Source organism: Corvus moneduloides, chromosome 1 (genome assembly GCF_009650955.1).
Source record: "Corvus moneduloides isolate bCorMon1 chromosome 1, bCorMon1.pri, whole genome shotgun sequence".
NCBI classification, from domain to species: Eukaryota; Metazoa; Chordata; class Aves; order Passeriformes; family Corvidae; genus Corvus; species Corvus moneduloides.
Genome location: NC_045476.1, coordinates 129,960,353 through 129,979,784, shown reverse-complemented (window position 1 = coordinate 129,979,784; position 19,432 = coordinate 129,960,353). Strand labels below are relative to the sequence as shown.

Below are 19,432 nucleotides of genomic sequence, written 5' to 3'. Positions count from 1 at the left end.
TCTTAGGACAGGAGTACAGTCCTCAGTGTCTTCATAATGAACATGGTATCAACCCTTGTCTTTTTTTGTGTGCCTTCCTGCTTCTCCCTTATACTTTAGAAAGTCTTAGTCCTAAACAGTCCTTGCAGTGCTTGAAATACCATTAAGTCAGCCAAGTCACAAACTCACTGCTGTGACCTTTGTTACAATAACAAGAATGACAAAAACTCTGTGCCACAGAGGGAGGGGCAGGGTTTGTGTACCTGATTCTTGGAGTGTAAATCAAGCAGCCCACAAGATAAATTACTGGCTGGATGATTTATTTGTTTTCTGGTTAGACTTGGCATGAAAGCAAGCACAATTCTAAATTGTGACAAATCTCCTATGGTATTCAATACATATCCTTTTATTTGCTTCCAAATGTGGTAGGAAGGACCCTTCAAGTATTTATAGGCATTGATGAGCCTTCTCTTCTCCAGACTGGAGAGAACCAGCTCTTTCAAACTTTCCTTTTCAGAGAGATGTCCCAGGCCCTTCATCATCCCCCCTAACCATCTCCCACAAACCTGCTGATCTGACTTTTTACATTTTCTACACAATGTTGCCTCTCCATGCAGCAATCTTGCAGCCCATGGCCTTTCTCTCTGCAAAATCTGCTTCACTTCTTTTTGGTTTAAGGTCTTTTCCCTTATCTCTGTACCAGATAAAAAGAATAAAAATAAAATGAAACAGAAAGAGAAATTCTGCAAGTAAAAAATCCTCTCAACAAGACATTCACATGCCAACAGCTATGAAGATAAGTCTCTCAAGATATTTCCTATCTGCTATTCAATTGATTAAGACTAATTATTGAAGAATTACATGCTTGTGCTTAATTCTATTAGGCTATTACACAGCCACAGTGGAGAGGCATTCATCCTCAACATTTACTCTTAAAATGTTAAAAAAGCCAAGTGCCAGTACTCAAAGATTTCTTGAGTGATAAAAATTCAAAGTGACCTTGTGGGATTTTCAGAATTACCAGTCTGTGTCTTGTGTATCTCATAGTTGTTACAAAATTAATCATTGTATATCACCTACAATTTACTTTTAGGTTCATTGAAACTCAGCTGGTTTTGGTGTTTTTACTGGTAGTTTACCTGCTTCAGAACACTTTTCCCCTCAAAAATTTAACAATGCAAAACAGTCAAAGAACCAAAAGAACTTGAAGATGTACACTCATCTTTTCTTGTACCCTATCAGAGCATAATAGCAGGACTTTCACTGTGTGCCAATTAACCTCTGTATTGTAAGAGAAACAACAGATTTTTTAAACAGATAGGCTTGGGCAGGAAACGATCTAAAAACTTGTACTTCGCTCTCCAAAGGCACCATTGCTGCCACCTACAGATGAAGCAAATCCACAGCTCCTGCCCAACATCAGAAAGCTCTTTAGTACAGGACAGCAACAGCAGTAACAAGGACACGCCAGCGAACAAGTCTACAGCTCCCCAAACAATTTTTAATTTGGAAAAAAAAAAAAAAAAAAAAGTCTTGTATTGTTACAAATAATGGCACCATATTGAGTTATCAATGACATGTAAAATTCAGATAAATAATTTTCAAAACCCTCTCTAAACATTCAGAATTTTCTTAAAAATAGAAAACCATTTAAATACACAAGTTGCCTTGGCTTAGGTAGTAGCTTCTTCTAATGACTAAACTAAACTTTACCTGAAGACTGAAAATTGGTTGAATGTACCAATAGCTGTACAAATATGTTACAAAATAAGCATAAGAGGGTACCTCAGGATTAGGTAAATTCAGGTCTAGTCAGTTTCTTACAAAAGAGCATACAGGCAAATGATATGGGGAGAGACCGAAATATTGTGTAGGGGGTTTTCTTTATTATTTCGGCAGCATACCTGCACACATAAAGGCTTTTTTCCTTTGACCTGAAACATCCCTTCTGTTGTCTGTAGTTCATGCTTTAATGAGCATGAAAATAAAAAATAAAAGTAATGGGTTTATATCGCAAATAAGTAAATAGGTATCTCAAATAGGTAAAGATTTAACAGGTAAATCAAGGAAATTGGCTTGAAGGCCTAAATATAGGGATTATCAGCATCAGGGGTACAGTTTCTGGCTGTGGCTTTGTATTGCTATGATCACCTTATAACAGGTACCGTATGAGATATTATATAAGTATAGAACAATCAGATAATATTGGCATTTCTAATATTAGTACAGTTACCTACAGTAATATTACCTGCTTTTATTTCAGGTTAAATTATGTTTATTCTTCATTTACAGGTAGTTTAAGGAGAGAACAAGTCTACCCTATTTTCTTTAACAGTATCACTTGAAAGGTAATTAATCTGCGGGTTCAGAGAAGATGCTGAAAAGCCAAACAGGTAAATTTCAGCACCTTGCAGGTTTGCTGCTTGCAAACACAGTATTTCCACTTGGATGGCAGTGACATAATTTCACAAAGTCACAGAATGGCTGAGCTGGGAAGGGACCACTGCAGTTCATCTTTGAAGCCCCCAGCTCAAGCAGGGCCACCTATAACCAGTTACCCAGGACAGCGTCCATATGAGTTTTGAACATCACCAAGGATGGAAACATCGCAACCTCCCTGGGCCCCCTGTGCCAACTGTCGGTCATCCGCACAGTGAAAAAGCGTTTCCTGATGTTCAGAGTGAACATCCTGTGTTCCAGTTCGTGCCCATTGCCTCTGGTCCTGGCACAGGGCACCATGACAGGACCTGAGGCAATGGCCCTGTGACAGAGCCTGGCTCGGTCCACTACACACCCTCTCTTCAGGTTTTTACATACACTGATGAGATTTTCCTGAGCCTGTTCTTCTCCAGGCTGGACAGTCCCAGCTCTCTCAGCTTTTCCTCACAAAAGAGATGCTCCAGTCCCTTCATCATCTTAGTGACCCTTTGCTGGACGCTCTCCAATAGCTCTCAAATTTTATTAAAAACGCTGAATCCTAGATAGCGCCTATGTGCTGTGCAGGAGCCCACACAGCTCGTACGTACGCTCTAAGTGGGCGTCTTCCTGGGATATAGAGAAGGTGTATCTGCCTCTTGCAACAAATTTCTCTGGAAAAAGCCGGCAGAAGCAGGACATGCCTCTCAATGGGCAGCAGCGACGCACCGACCCGGCACGGCGAACTGAACTCCACCGAGAACTGCCCTCCACGAAAGAGAACTTTATCCCGCTGGATCACCGCAGCGTTTATCGCTAGGAGCCGGGTTTTAGCCGCACACCGGCGGCCGCCCCGCCCCGGCCGTGGAACGGGCGGAGCCGCCTCGCACCCGGGCGGAAGGCGCCGCGGCAGGGCAGCGGGAGGCGGAGCAGGGGTAACAGAGGCTTCCGCCTTCCCGAGTTCTGGCGTCGTGAGGGAAGTGGAGCTGGGAACTCAGGGCGATTCTTTTCGGAGATGGTGTCGCTGCTGCCGCGCATCGAGCGGCTCTCGTCGCGGGTGGTGCGGGTGCTGGGCTGCAACCCGGGGCCCATGACCCTGCAGGGCACCAACACCTACCTGGTGGGCACCGGGCACAGGTACCGACCCTGCACGGAGAAGGGCCAGGGCACGGCGGACGAGGCTTCTCTGCCCCGGCCCCTCTTGGGGACCGTGCACTGCCTCCAGCTCTAGAGGCCGCTACCGGCCTGCTCCCAAATCCCTTAGTCAGGTTAGAAAGAGGAAAGAAACCGTACGGCATTAAATTTTAGGGGCTAGTGCCCGGAGGCGGCTTGGGCAGGGCGCTGTGGAGTCTCCTTCGGGCGACCCTTGGGCTGAGGCGGGGAATTCCGTGAGGGAAGCGGGCGGGTGTCTCAGGCCTCGCAGCTCCCCCGCGGTATTAAACGTGGCTTCTGCCTCTTGCCCCGGAGTTGTAAATGTGTGGCCTACGTTTATTATGTATCCCACTTTTTAAATTGTTATGCCACAGGGGTGGAATATCAGGAGGCACGAAGTGGCGTCTGGATATGGAGACATCAATTATTGCTAAATTTCCATGTGTTGGCTTATTTTATTCATATTACTTGGCTGTCATATGAACACTCTTTATTCTCTGGTGTGTGTGTCTCTCCCTCCCTTTTTTTGGTCCGTGTGTAGAAGGGTCCTTATTGACACCGGAGAGCCAGCTATTCCTGAATATATCAGCTGTTTAAAGCAGGCACTGTCAGAGTTCAACATCGCGATTCAAGACATTTTAGTGACACACTGGCATCGTGATCATACTGGTGGAATACCTGATATCTGCAAAAACATCCCAAATGGTAGGCCAGAGATTTCAGATATTGCTGACAATGTTAGATACATGGCAAGAAAAAACATTAACTGAATGCTTCTGTGCAAATCAACTGAATTATTCTTCTGGAATTGCTGTATAAACTGCATGGAATTTCATGATTCTGCTGCAGTGTATAGATTGAGAGCAATGAATAATCTGAATGTAATAGTTGTAGTACTACAGGTTTTCTTCAATACTTGTGCATAACTTCATAGTGAATTTTTCTTATGTGTGTATAATGAGAACCTAGGTTACCATCAGCATGGTATTAAGAAATGTGAGAAAAACTTGATACTTGTTCTGTTTTACTTGGACAGCAATGATAACTTGATTGTTATTTTCCCTTTTGTAAACACAAATAGCTTGAATTTTGAAAAAGAAATGTGCATAACTTTGAGATTCCTGAAAGGAGCCCATTAGTAATTGCTGACAAATTCATAGGCCTCAGATCATGAAGGGAAAGCAGTAGGGCAGTCTGCAAGTAAAGTCTGATCTAAAAGTGTGTATTTCATGTTGATAAACAGTAAGAGACATTTCTGCATTGGTATCTGGGAAGAGAATAAGCAGTATGGATAATGTGGTAATTCTTAACGTTGTTGGATTTTGTCACGAGCTTTGTCGCAGGCTTAATTTTGTAAAGTTGCCAGGTGCTTATCTGCAACGAAGCCTGGGCACTACTGAAAACAATTGGTGTCTTGGAGACGTGGGTGTATGAGTGTCTTGGTGAGGCTTTTGGGCTTGCCAACCTATGAATGTGGTTGTAAAGACTAGCAAGGTATATAAATGCCTTTCTGGGTTGCTATCTATAGCTGTTCAGCCAAAGTGTTTGCATTTTATGCACTGTTCAGAATGGTAAAAGCTGAGAGAAGTTGCAGGTCAAAAAGTCTTCATCCAATTTTAGGCAAATGTTCAGTGGTGCTTCTGTGAATCATAAAGCAAAATGTGAGCACAGAAATCTTAGTGGTGGTGTAAAAACTTGGGGGAGTTTGCTCTTGAGTCAAGAAAGAACATTTGTAAAATATAACAATTACTGATCTTTATTAATTCCATTTGTGGGTTTTTGCCATCTTCGAGTTTGTCGCTGGTCCAGAGCGCAGTATTCAGAATCAGTGGCTTTCACTGTTTAGTGGGTTTGGCTCTGGAATAAGGTTGCTCTACAAATATAAAGTTACTATACAGAATTTGTTGTTTCTAGTTTTGTGTTCATGCTGTGTGATAATTAATCGTACTTATTCAAAAAGTAACCTGTCTGTGGAATAACTATGTTAGTGGCAAATTCAAAACATTGTTTTCTTTGCTTTCCTTAAATATTAGATTCAGAATATCGCATATGTAAGCTCCCTCGTGTCCCTCACTGTGAAGAAACAATAGAAGGAGGACATAAATATTTTTATCTTAAAGATGGAGATGTGATACAGACGGAGGGAGCCACACTCAGGTAACCATGAATTTCTGCAAGTTCTTCTTTCTTCAGAATTTTGACCTGTACATGTATCTTAATTCTAATGATTGCCAATCCATACATCTAATCTTTTCAGCACTTATGCATGTTGACTTCCTATCATGATCCAGCAGGATATGTTAATAGAAATAAATTGTTTTTGTGAATGAGAATTATCAGAAATTAGCCTTTGGATTTAGTCTTTGTACTCAGCAGAGAAATTAAGAATATTTCCCTAGAAAAATACTTTCACCAGGAAAATCAAATAGGATTTTATATGCATTCTCATCGCTCTTACGCAATTAGTTACTGTTAAAGTTGAGGAAGTCTGTGGTAGTCTGGCTGGATTATTTAGCATGGCTTTCTTTTTACTTTAAAAATATTTCCCTGGGAGGCTCTAAAACATTTAATACTTAAAATGTTAAATTTTAAACCTTGAACCTATGAGGTTCTTGTAGGGTACCAGTTTTGGAGGACTTCTTTCCATGGAGAGTACTGCCTATGTTAGTCTGAATGAGTGTGAAACAAAAAGCTAGTCTGCCCCATGAAAGCACACACACAATAAAAAGGTTTGACCATTCAGTTTTCAGACTTCTTTCATTAACAAGGCATTACTCTTATAAGGACAAAGTTTGCTTGTTTTCCTCAGTTTAGATGGGAGCTATATCCCACTTGTAGAATATGTCACTTGGTTGATTGGAAGAAAAAAACCATTAAAAAAGAAAAGGGATGTATTTTGTCCAAAAGCATTTTATTTTATTCTTGTAAAAATATAAGTAAAAAGAGTATTATATTGCATACTGAAGACCTTTCACTATCCTAAGTGGCACATGTTTGGACAAAAATTTGGAGATGGAAAATAATTTTTTTAACTTCAAGTCAGTCAAGGATTAGCACATTTTGAAGTTTGGGATTGTGGAGGACCAAGTGTAGGCATGTTTTGTCTCAGATATTCTGACTTGTGACAGGGAAGTTGTGATTGGCAGGGAGGATCCCCTGGAGGTGGGACAGCATTGTCCTGAGCCAACTTCCTTTTCTGCCTTCAGACTCACACTTTCATTCATCCCCCACCCCAGCTCAGTTTCTGAAGGGCTCAGACCGACTGGCTGTGCTGTTGTGGGAGTTGGGGGCTTGTTGCAGGTTGTTGTAAAAATACAGGGCTTGTTAGGCAACACCTGTGAGAAGTTTGTTGTGAGGATTGGGAGCTTGTTGAAGTGTGTCATCAAAGTGAAGGGCTTGTTAGCCAATGCCTCTGAGACCAAATAGTGGGCTAGTTGCAGGACTTAAGGTGATTGTACCGGAAAGTGTGGGAGTTCCCTGACATGTAGTCCGGTGTCCTTGTTGATCCTGAAGAGAATTTATAACAAACATCACAGCCCCTACGGGTGGGTTGTGACAGGGGTAGTGCAGCCAACTTTGTTTGATGAAAAGCAGGTATTCTCACCTCTTATTTGGTAATTACTTTAAGGATACTCTTAGACCCACGACTGCTTCCAAAATAGCAGTATGTGCATGTTACATTTTAGTTGGCAACCTTCACGTTTTCAAGGTGTGCCAGGCAGTCTTGAGTTCTCTTTCTGCTATTTTAATGGTTTGGCTTCCTGGTCAAGAATTGAAGGACACCATTTCCCAAAGGTGAACTACAACCTACCAACTTGATTTTGATGTTGGCTCCACAGGGCATTGGCTCACCTGCTTTCTTCTGAGCTCAGTATTCAGTAGGAGCTGGAAGTCATTGCATGAGATGATGCTGCACTTGTGGTCTCCCAGCCCTAAATTGACGTGGCTGGGAGCTGTTTAGCCTTGCCCTGTACACCACGATTGGCACCAGCTCTGTCAGTTTCTGATCACTGCTTTGATGCATCTGCCATTGACAAGAAGATTGTAATGATTTTTTGCAGTGATGCTGGTCAGAGTTGTGTTACTTTCAGTCTGCATCAGCCTCGGCATAAGGCCCTTCTGCTTTCCAGAAATCATAGTGAAAGGACACCCCAGTGCAGCTCCTTGGCAGCTCAGGTTACCACATACTATATACATACCCACTGTCCCTTTGCTGCATGCTAATACGGTGCTCAACCAAGCTGTGGATGAGCTTAATCCTTCCCATGCAGGTGTTTAATGACTTGCACATAGAATAGCTGAATAGACCATGGTTCTTTGTGTTTGACAGCTGTGCTCCACTGTGCTATGGGGCTTTTAAAAATAAACTTCGGAAAAATAAACTTTGGAAGACTGAACTTTTTCTGGGTCGGGTTTGGAAGTTTGTAGGTAATTTCTAAAAGAATAGACATCATCCATACCCTCCTTCCTAAGTGCAGCATGTATGTCAAGAACTTCACATGTTTCAATCTGGAAATGACATGTCAATTTTCTGTTTTGAAGCTTCAGAGTAAAGCCCTCTAAAACTGAAATTCTACATGGCTAGTCAGCTCCTTTAATGCACTTACATTATGGTGTATCATGCAAGTAAAAGCATGTTAGAGATGATGATTGGTGTTCTTTACATGGTATAAGAAAATGGACTGGGATTAGGCAGTGATACCTGTTTACATCAACTTTTCAGCCTTTTTTGGTCAATTTTTTTTGGTTCTTGTTACGGGCTGCTTTGCAAGTGTATGATTTTATCACCGTTTGTTCTGGCTTCAAAAATGAAGTATATATGCTGTATGGAAAACATATGCTTTCTTTGCTCTTTAAATAGAGTTTTATATACACCGGGACACACTGATGATCATATGGTTCTACATCTAGAAGAAGAAAATGCTGTATTTTCTGGTGACTGTATTTTAGGGGAAGGAACAACAGTAATAGAAGACCTGTATGATTACATGAAAACTTTGAAAAAGTTGCTAGAAATGAAACCAGATTTGATATATCCAGGTAAGTGTTTTTATTTTTAACTTCTCTCTTTTACTGTGTAATTTCTAAATGTCTCCTCCAAGAATTTGAGAACTATTATTACAATTAAACATCATTCCTGATCTAACAATTCAAGTTCATTACTTAGTAAGTGCTAAGCTAAGCTAACTTTGTCATGGTGATCTGCAAAACTTAAAAATTTTTAGTGATAGGTATCTTTCCTTTGTGAAATTTCTTCATTTGAGGGTGGATCTTGTCTTTCTGTGCCCAAAGACTCCAGAGGCCAAAATCTTTCACTGTTGGAATCATACAGCAAATTTAATTTTCTTATTTTACTCTATCCCTGTGCTTTAATGTTATCCTGGAAGAAAAAATAATAGTTGTTCTTTCAGTCCTTTTCATCCCCACTTGCACTCACTGTCAATGTGACTAGCCTAGTAGTGTTTTTTGAGAGAGATGTCTGTCCTTTGCAGTACTGATTAATCACAAATTCATCTTGGAAAGCTGCAGAACTGTAGTATGGTTGTCTTAGTTAATAACTTAGGTTAAATTTGAACAAGAGCCAAGAGGCCAAAAATGTTCTAAAAATAAGTTGCCGATTCATTCAGTCTATGGCTTTCCTTTAATTCTTTTCCTCTCTCTCCTCCAAACCTTGGGAATGCATTTACTTTTAATATATACCCTGTCTGTTTGACAAGACTGCATTTTAAGAATTCATTATGTAAATAAGGTTTAAGCTCCTCATTTGCTTTTTCAGAGCTACATCTCAGGATTTTTTCTGACTTTTTCTGTTTCATCTTCAACTTGTCATTCTAAGCTACTGTGTCTATGTTCTCAGTTCTGCCTTGTTCTATTAACTGTCTATGTTTAGCCTACTCTCTTGTGTTCACTCTTAAAATAGCCTTCTTTTGAAGTAGGTGCCCTTTAAGATCTAAGCATAAAAATGCTGTTTAAGAAACACATCGTAGATATTCCATGGATGTGGAGGTTGATGTAGACAGAATAGTGACTTGGTCATATTTATTGACTTAACTACTGTTAAAACTAACAGTAGTTTTTTAGCCTCCAGAATCTCAAATCAAATGTTTTACTTTCTTTCTTTCTTAATACCTCCAAATAAAGCCTGTTCCTCAAACTGAATTTCTGCCTTCCAAAACCCCGTATATAAACCAAATTCTATTTGGTTTATCAATTTTATCTGTTGTATTTCACTCTATTCTTAATGGTTATGTATCTAGATTACACATTCACTAAGGCTGAACATTGGTGCTCTTTATTTATAACTGTTTGCTACTGTTTTAAGTGTGCGCATACTGTACTTCAGTTAGGAAGCCAGTCTGACATGGTGCATTTTCAGTGATGATAGCTAAGTATTAAGATGGTTTGGAACTAACTTTCTTTTTTCATCCATGCACCACAAAATGTATGTGCAGTTGCGTAGAAGGTGGCTATTGCCCAATCAGAACAGTTGTTGATACTGCTGGGTAACTGCAGCAGAGGTAGTTTGCTTTAACAATACTTTCTGTATAAGAAAAGTACTTTGTCTGTGCTGCAGTATTAGGCCTTCATAATTCTTGAACTGTTTCTCTGTTCCCCATCCATGCTTTAGCACTCATGTTGTAGCCTCAGAATTAGGTGAATTTTTGTAACAAACTGACTGCTGGCTAGGTGAGAGTAGGTGAATTTTGTCAATCCTTCCCCTTCCATGTTTCTTTTTGAATATAATGTGGGAATGACTAAGGCAGTCCACTCATGATATCTAATTACAGATGATATTTGATGAGAATCCTTGGGACAAAAAAAGGGCATTTTAGTCAGCAGAGGGCTCCCCATCCTGTAATAATAAACAATGTTCCTTGGTAATACAGAAAATAACAGTACTGGAATTAGGAGTCTGTGGAAGATTTCATGAGCCAATTGTTTTCTTTGCTTCTGTCCTTTGTGCTGTAATTTAAAGTAAGAGAATCTCACACTTCTCAATGTGTTATGAGGAAATAATATGAATCTATCTGATATTAAAATAATAATTTTCCATAATTCATGGAAAGACATTCGTATTTTGAGGGTGCTTTTCGTATGCTCAGAAACATTTTACATTTATTCAGATATTGATCCATTTATTCATTAATAAATAAATACCTGTATTACTGTCCCTGAAAAATGATGGATGGGAAAGTTCCACATCTGGATTTAGTTCCAAGCTTTCTTAGATAATTTTAATGTACATATATTCATACACAACAGCTATGGATCAGATGATATAATGGATATGAAATCCCTTTAACTTCGCAAAATGGGGGTTCCATTTCAGGTTCTGACATTGGTCTTGTAGTCTAAGTCAATTAAATCACTTGGAAGAGTAGGGCCAGGTTTTAAGAATGCCTTGTGATTCCATGGGCAACCCTTAATTTTGATTGCTTTAGTGAGACTTCTGTCATTAGAGAATGTAAGAGAATGGACAGTTAACATTGCAGTCTCTGCTTTGTATATCTTGCTATGTTTTTTCTACATTTAAAGTTTTGGGTTTATAAATGCTAACAGTAGAGATACTGTTATACTTGTAATTTATTTTGTAAGGAAAAATAGCTTCAGATTAAATATGTTTGAAATCATTAAATATAAATCCATATGACAGTATTGTTTTATATTTAGACATTAAATATCTTGTATTTATAATACTTTATTTAAACAAGGTAAGCTTCAATGTATACTTAGTAATTTCAAATGTGCTGAAGTGAGTGTATAAATTGAGATATGTATAAATATTTTGACTTATAGAAGGATAGATTCCTTTGATGCTTTAGTTCAAAACATGAAAAATCAGTTGCTCTTTTTCTATAAGCTGCCTGTCCTCTGGGAAAATAAGCTTTACTTTAAAAAGCTTAAAAAGTCATTTAATCAGTAAAACCAAAACTACAAGCAAAGAATATGGTGAATTTTTTAAATAGTCAGAGAACCTCAAAAGAAACTGATTTTGATGATACCAAACAACTCCTAAAAGAAAGCTATGTCTTTTTACAGTAGTTTCTTTTATACTAATTTTATAAATTACTTAGAGTTTACACTGGCAGAGCTGGAAGTTGCTGCCGCTATTTCAGGTGAGTTGTACAGGCAAAGAAATAGGAAACCTTGCTATAAAAAGCATGTGATGAATATTTGTGCAAGTCACTTCCTCTACGGGTAACATATTAAGTTTAATTTCTGTGCGTGTAGCTCTCATGGCTGAACAATATTTTCTCTGTCATTTTAATGTACCATGAGGCAGTATTTGATTTTTCATAAAGGTTAGTGCTTTACCAATTAAGCCTTTTCATAATGTGATTCAAAGGCCTGTCAGTAAGTTGGAACATTTCTGATCAGTCCAGGAAAAAACATGTGTTTTGGTTATTAAGCAGTCAGACATAAAATGATCCACCCGTAACTTTCCCTGTGCCTTCCTTTTTTCCTGCCCTGACTCACTATAATTGGCTCACTTATTGGTCTTCTCTTAATTGTTTTTAAAAAATTAATAATGCTTGGGACAGTGTTTTTAAAGGCATAAAATACAGTGTATGAATCCGTTTTGAAGATGTGTTTGGGAAAATTACATGTCATAATTAAAGATGTCACCTTGGTGTTTGCCCCAACAGGACAGTAGTACGTACCTGAGTCCTTTGCATCAGCCATTATTGTTCCAAGGCCAGTATCAGTTTAAGTCATTAGTATCAATATCCTTTGGGGAGAGGAAGACGGGCAAACAGAGATAATACAGTAATCTGAATCTCATTTTTTAAATCTGTTCAGCAGTGAGCTCCTTTCATTTTTTCTAATAGCCTAGTCTTCCCTTGCTTTCCTTATTCCTTCTGAAGTATTCCCTTTCCCCATTCAGACTTTTCATATTCTTATTCTTCCTTTCCATCTTAATGGTTTTCAGATGCAGACTGTGATACAGACATTCGAACCTTTTTCTCATGACTTTTAAATCTACTGGAGTTTACATAAGAATGTTTCAATTATTCAATAGTGTACTTAATTACAAATGTAAATAATAGTGCTCTGGTACATGTGTTTTGATTTTTAGGTCATGGCCCAGTAGTACATGATGCAAATACTAGAATCCAAAACTACATTTCTCACCGACTTGCACGTGAACAGCAAATTCTAAATGTTTTCCAGCAGAATGCTGGGAAATCATACACATCCTCGGAGCTTGTAAAGATAGTATACAAGGTAATTGTTGATTAAAAGTTTTTTAGATCAAACTAAAGCAAATGGAGTTTGTGTTCATAAAATTTGTATGTAAGTGGAAACCATGGTGGCTTTGGGTGAAAACCATGGTGGATTTTTAAAAGGGATAAAAAATACTTCTGCCTGTTCAGGGTTCACTTATGACTGTGCATTTAAATTGTCTTGTTTAAGCACTTAATTGGAGCGGGGCCCAGACAATTCTTGGGAACTTATTTAACTATCCAGATGGTCTTAGGCACAGTTTCATAAGAATGAGCAAAAATAAAATTGTAGTGCTTGGTTCAAGGTGAAAAGTTTGACATGACTGTTAGTTGTGGATTTCCCAAAGTGTGTTTGGAGCATCCTGAAGGTTGGCTAAAAACTTCCAGTTCTTGGTTTATCAGTCTGCAGGAGATTGCAGGTGAACTGCAGTTCCACAGAGGAGGATATTGCAGCTCAGAAGTTGGATAGTTTGTATGTGTCATTAGACTGGTGTAAGAGTACTTTTTTGCTACTTCATCATCCTTCATGTAACCTCTGCAATTTGTCCCTGTGGTGTGGAATTGCCCTCATAACAAGCAGAGTTAAGAGATACAGCTTTTCTACCTTGGAGAAAGATGTCAAAGTTGCCAGTGGCTGTGGCTTGGGAACAGGTCTGTAACAGCTTCTCAACTCATTTTTCATGGTTCAGCTGATGCCCGGTTTCCAAAAGAATGACTACATCACACTGAACATTTTGCAGTCCTGATGTACCATTACCTATGGCAGTTCAGCTTCCGCAGTTCTCCTGCCTGATCAACTAGGTTTTAAGTATAGAGCCATTCTCATATTTCTGTAAATCACAAACTGCTTGTCCTGTCTATGTAAGAATTTTTTTCAGTACTATTAAAGCTTTATATTACGAAACAAAGTATATGCTTTCAGAATATTCTAAAGGTTCATGATTTATTTAACTAGTTTTCTAGTGAACTTTCCTGCCACACATACTATTTAAAGAACTTTTTACTTTTCAACAAGGAAAAAAGAGCTTTACCTTTAGGATGATAGAGCCGGAGAGGGGGATTTTGAGCAATCGTCTTACAATCATAGAATGGTTTGGTTTGGAAGGGACTTTAAAGGTTGTCAGTTTCCATCCCCGCTGCCATGGGCAGAGACACCTTCCACAAGACCAGGTTGCTCAAAGCCCCATCCACTTTGTCCTTGAACCTTTCCAGGGATGGGGCATCCACGGCTTTTCTGGGCAACAGGTGTTACTGCTTTTTATGTAATGAGCATTGAAAAATTTTGAGATATTTTGTCCTCCTGAAGCTGTTACATTTTTTTTTATTGTTTATTCATTCACAGATACTAATTGCTACAGGATATTTAAACGTATGCAAATGTTGTCATGGAATCGAAGTGATAGATATCTGTGGAGAAATGCATCATAAATTTGTCTTTAAAAATACTCAGCTACACTGACAACCCAGGGCAGACCAAGCTCTGAAGAGGAGTCTTCTTAGTGCTGGCCAAAGTTTTCATCATACAAATGGATAATGCAAAAAAAAACAAGCAAAGTAAACTAAAATGTGTTGTTAGACTACTTATTTAACTGGTATAAAATTGATTTATCCATCTTAGTTTCCTGGTGTTATGTAACTAACTGAATGTTCCACATACTAATGCATGGTAATAAACCATGCATTCTCTATATTGAAAAAGTAATTGATGGATATTAAAACAAATACAAAATGCATATTTTTTTGTTCCCATTAGGAAATACCTGAAAATTTACTTCCAGCAGCAGAAAGTAACCTCCTAGTCCACTTGAAGAAGCTGGAAAAAGAAGGAAAAGTGTGTAAGTGGTGGAAGGAGGGTCATTTTCATTTTGATGTTCTATGCACTATTTCTCATGTTATTTTAGTGCGTTATTTTCTAGGGGAAAAAAATGCAATTTTTTGCAGTAGCTGTCCATCAGACAAATTGAAGCAGAGTAGTATCTAAAATGGTTGTACAGTAGTTCCAAACTTTTAGAAAGTATTTTGTAAAGTATTTGAGTGCTTAAAGCTCAGATTACTGCTATGCATATACCTTTAAATTTTTATTTAAAACATACCATAAAATGCATTCCTAATGCTAGCTTTTATACCTTCCTGTATTTTCTGAAATTCATACCTAAATATGCATGTACAAGTTAAACCCATTTTATGGGTTTATATTTAAGTTTTTGCTCTTGCAAAATGCATGTTTTTGTGTCTATGTGTTAATAGTGATGGTTAAAATCACACAGTGTAAATTTTTACAATTTCTGATTAGTACGGTACTAAGTAGAGCTGCTGTATTTAGTTTACTGTTTTTACATTGTGCCTTTACTCTTAGTGAACAAGGTGAAGTATTCTATTTCTGTAATGGCATATGCCTGTGGAAATGTTACTCAGCCAAAGCTAAGGAAAATACTTCTTCCTATACAATACGTAACTGCACCCAGGACTGTCTCTTTATAAGTAAATAATTACATTCATTTACAGCTGTTGCAGATTTTCAGCATTTACCAACCTGAATAACAACATGAAATCAGTATATTTTTTTCAACTTAGACCTTCTGTTTGTCTTAATGATAGAACGGCTGCTAGGTGCAAACTGAACAATTGAGACCTAATTTTTCTAATAATAATAACAACCTGCTTTTTATTCAAAGAAAATAGACTAGAATCACATGAATACAGTCATTACTGAAGTTCAGGAAATGTTCTCTTTAGTCTTTTGTGCAGAATGCCATAGAATCTGTACCAGCATGGTACTTACTGCACCAGATTTTAAATATTGTCTCAATTCTTGGTTATTAACATATGTCAATGACCTATACATTTCTCCAGATTCATCAAGGACCTCAGGTGCTGTTTATCCCTTCTTTTCACTCTCAAAGTAGTTCAAGCAACAGCATTTTCTGTTGAGATCCAGTAGTGGATAAATTAACTTTCTCATTAAAAGTAGTCTTCCCTACAAGAGACTCTGCATCTTGAATGCCCAGGAAATAATTTGGTTGAGTGAGCTACTGACTTAAGGGTTTGTTTTCTCAAAACCACCCTTTTCATATTTACCAAACAAAAATAATCCATTTTTTCTCAGAAATCACTTTTCAGTTTTGAAGAGAGAGCAGATACAGTCATGTATCTGTTCACAAAGTATCAGCTACTTCAAATTATTAGAGTGGTTAAATAACTAGAGGAGATGCTAGTCAGAATAATTGTCGGGACTCTCCTACTGCAGCTGTTTTGTTTTTAAACTTGAATTTGTGCTCACAGAGAGGGTGGGACACAGTCTCATCAGAACACTTGGTGTTATGTGCTGATCTCTGCGGTTTAGGCCCAGACCTATGGTAAATGCTTAACATCACATCACCTTTGCCCATTTTTCAGTTCAGATTAAGGGCATCTGTTAAGGAAAACTGATTCTGTTGATTCTGAGCATGTAGCATACAAATGCTTGTGTACTCATGGTACTTGCTCATTTGATTTTAATATCCTTTGATGCCCTTCCCATACTCCACGACCTTGCAGCATCTCAAGTTTTGTTCTCATTATGGAAGACTTGAGCTGTAGACATAACACTGTCTGCTTAATTTTCACATAACGTTTTTCCAAAGAAACATCTTGTCAGTATCGATAATGAATGTGACAAGCATATTACAACCTTACAAGTGAGTTACTCACTGCAAATTATGGCCATATGCTGCCTGCTGCAGTCATTAATTAACCACTTCATACTAGGGATTGTGGGTTTTGTCAGTACATAACTTCTGTAACTGTAATTGGGAGTGACACTGCCTCTTACAGATCTGCTTTTCTTACTTAAAACAGAAAAGTAATGTCTTGTAAGCAGGAGCATGGCACAATGCTCACGTGTAAGCTTTCTCCCATGTTTGGGTATAAATAATTTGGTCATTGTTTCACATCATAGCTGATGAAGAGATAAAAATAATTTGGCTGTTCTTAATTTATCAGCACAGACTTTTTTCCATCTGAAGGTTATAAATTTCAGAAAATGCAACAAGTGCTCTGCTACCTCAGATTTCTTAATATCTAGAAAGTTTAATATACCAAACTTTAAATAACTAGAGGATCATTAAAACCTTTTTATCAATCACTCTTTATACTGCTAGGTTACATTGTGAAACAGTTAATGTTTATTACCTTCCATTGAAACTGAACACTGGCCTGAAGAAAAATATTTCATTAGTTTTAATAAAAAATGTCATGTGTAGACATACATATGCATGTACAGGTTAAATTTGAGATTATCTAATGCTTATAAGTAAAATCTAAGTGTTGATTTGTGACTAATTTGGTCTCTTTTTCTTAACAGTACATGATGAAACACCCAGCTTCAGATGGAAAAACAATTTATAAGTTAGGCAAGATTGCTCAGGAATGTATTTAATCTACATGGTTTCTGTATGAAAAAACATAATGATGAGTTCAGAGTATATGTAAAAAAACCCCTTTTTTTAAAAAAAATAGGTAACAATTTTAAACCAATGTTACAGTAAGTTAACTAATGTTTTTCACGTTCTACTTTATTGGAATTTTAAAAATATCCTGGTGAGTACTGAATTAATAAAATGGGATGAGTGTGAAGAATTGAATCTTACCTTTGTTATAAAATGCTGAGTTTTATCATCAGTGGCAGGAGACAAATAGCAAGGTCTTATAAACTTAATACTATGATATCATAAAGCAATATTATAAACCTAATAAATCACATATATAAAAGAAATCTCTAGTAAAAAAAAACAGAAAATATGTTATTCTAAACCTGGTTTCACCTTCTTGTGCTTCTCAAAAAGTGATTTGCTAATAAGTTACCTGTACATTCTAAAAAACCAAGTTATTTTTGCTAACATGTAAATACTGGGGTTTATGTTCCTTTGCTAATTCAGCTGAGTGTGCTCATCTTCATTGGTTGCTCAGTGCAATAGGTGCAATAGGAAAGTAATTTCAGGCTTCTGTGTTTTTTGGTGGAGACACCATTTCTATGGAATTCATTCAAAGGATTCATTAATTTTAATTAACGAATGTCAAAAAATGCACTGAGTTGGAGCAGACTCTTAAATTCTTTATAAGGTTCTGCAGGAATGTGATTAAAAAGCTGTATAAATTTACATATGTGTTACAGGCCATATGAAGTTAACCTTGTCTGTGACATCACAACTAACAATCTTTAAGTTTTGCTGCTAATCCACTTAAACTACAAATATTTTAACGAAAAGGTTGTATTTGGTTGTAAGATACTGTATAGTATATAAAAGTATGTTTGGAGATTAATTTAAACTGCAAGTTCAGTTCTCTGTGTACCTTATGCTTGCAGAATAGTGCATAAATATTTGCATTACTTTGTGTATTCAAAGTGTGTGACATTTGATGATACATACATTTCTTATAATGTTGGCTCAGCCTTAAAAAACAAAAGCAGACCTGAGATGTTTGAAAGTATCAAGGACAAATATACGTCCTTGAAAACCTTTCACCATTCAATCCTGTACCCTCATTTGTGTAACATGCATATGTTTGGGTACTGAAGGCATGTCTTAATAATTGACATTATTTTATGAAGCTGATGGCATTTGTTCTGATCAGCTGAGACAAATCCAAAACAAAAATACTCCCAAGAATAGCAACCCAAAACTGAAATCACATTCTGAAGTAGTAGCCAGACCCCTGAAGAAGGGAAATAATTACTTTCTGCCTAAAATGATGCTTCTTGCAAACTTCATTGATCTGAAACTTGGCCACATCATGACACATGCTCACTTGTAATTTTTTGTGCAGTGCCATTTTGAGGTCTTTCTCAGGTCTTCTAGGTTTCCTTCCTATTGTATTTTCTGTTTACTTGCATTTTTCCAGATACTTTCTATCCCTTCCTCCCTCAAACATTTTTTTTTCCTCGATTCCTTTTGGAATAGTGACTTCATTTTCACATGGACTTCTTTTCATTAATAATTAGTTTTCCTATAGCTATTCCATGAATTTATAGTTACCTTTTCCATTGTTAGGAATAAAAACATAATTATCACTGCTTTTTTGAAAAAGAAAAAAGATAATTCACATGATCTGAATGGTGTCATTTTGCTTCAGGAAAATAGAATCCTTGGTGAAATGACAGTTTTCTGTCATGAGGTCTGAGAACCTAAGACAGCAGGAAACTGCTATGAGGAGGTGATGTCTTACTACCTTTCTGAGCTAAAGAAGAAATCCAATTTCACTTAACAATTTCCTTCTGTTTTACTATACATTTTTAAATACATGGAAATGGCTTTAGAATCCAATTAAAGAATTGCTGGAACTTGAAGATAACAGAGAAAGCAAGAGGATACAAATAGAAAACTCCATGTTCTGTGCTGTGCTGCAGCAAATGCCTGACATCTTCAAAAAAAACCAAGGAAAAAGACTGTTCAACCAGGCATGTCATTAATGGTCCTGTATGGTGTCTTTGGAATATTAAGAGCAGAAATTGCACTGTTACTAAGATGTATATATATAATAAAGGATACTTTGCTATGGTGTGTTGAAAAAGTCTCAAGGTTCCTTGTTGATTATGTCAAGTGGAATGTTTATTTTAAAAAGGTGGCAATGTAAGCTATATGCCGTGTAGGTATAAAAATGGGGATTAGCCTGTTCACATC

The 19,432-nt window shown here is 37.5% G+C and overlaps 1 protein-coding gene across 2 annotated transcripts; it reads left to right on the top strand.

Annotated features, from left to right (window-relative positions):
- Positions 1-3,283: 3,283 nt before the first annotated feature.
- LACTB2 (lactamase beta 2) lies at positions 3,284-19,325 on the top strand. Of its 2 annotated transcripts, XM_032127406.1 has the most exons (7): positions 3,288-3,531; positions 4,088-4,251; positions 5,580-5,703; positions 8,408-8,586; positions 12,626-12,774; positions 14,527-14,608; positions 17,116-19,325. In XM_032127406.1, exons 1-7 carry the CDS (start codon positions 3,410-3,412, stop codon positions 17,157-17,159), a joined length of 864 nt encoding a protein of 287 aa, XP_031983297.1. In that variant the 5' UTR covers positions 3,288-3,409; the 3' UTR covers positions 17,160-19,325. The 2 variants fall into 2 exon arrangements, with proteins under 2 accessions (XP_031983292.1, XP_031983297.1); XM_032127401.1 differs by having other exon boundaries at positions 3,284-3,531; positions 14,527-19,325.
- The last annotated feature ends 107 nt before the right edge of the window (positions 19,326-19,432 follow it).

Coding starts and splice junctions, on each gene's coding strand:
- LACTB2 (XM_032127401.1), top strand. CDS start 3,410: ATGGTGTCGCTGCTGCCGCGCATCGAGCGGCTCTCGTCGCGGGTGGTG. Junction 8,587..12,625: donor ACCAGATTTGATATATCCAG/GTAAGTGTTTTT, acceptor TTTGATTTTTAG/GTCATGGCCCAGTAGTACAT. Junction 12,775..14,526: donor TTGTAAAGATAGTATACAAG/GTAATTGTTGAT, acceptor TGTTCCCATTAG/GAAATACCTGAAAATTTACT.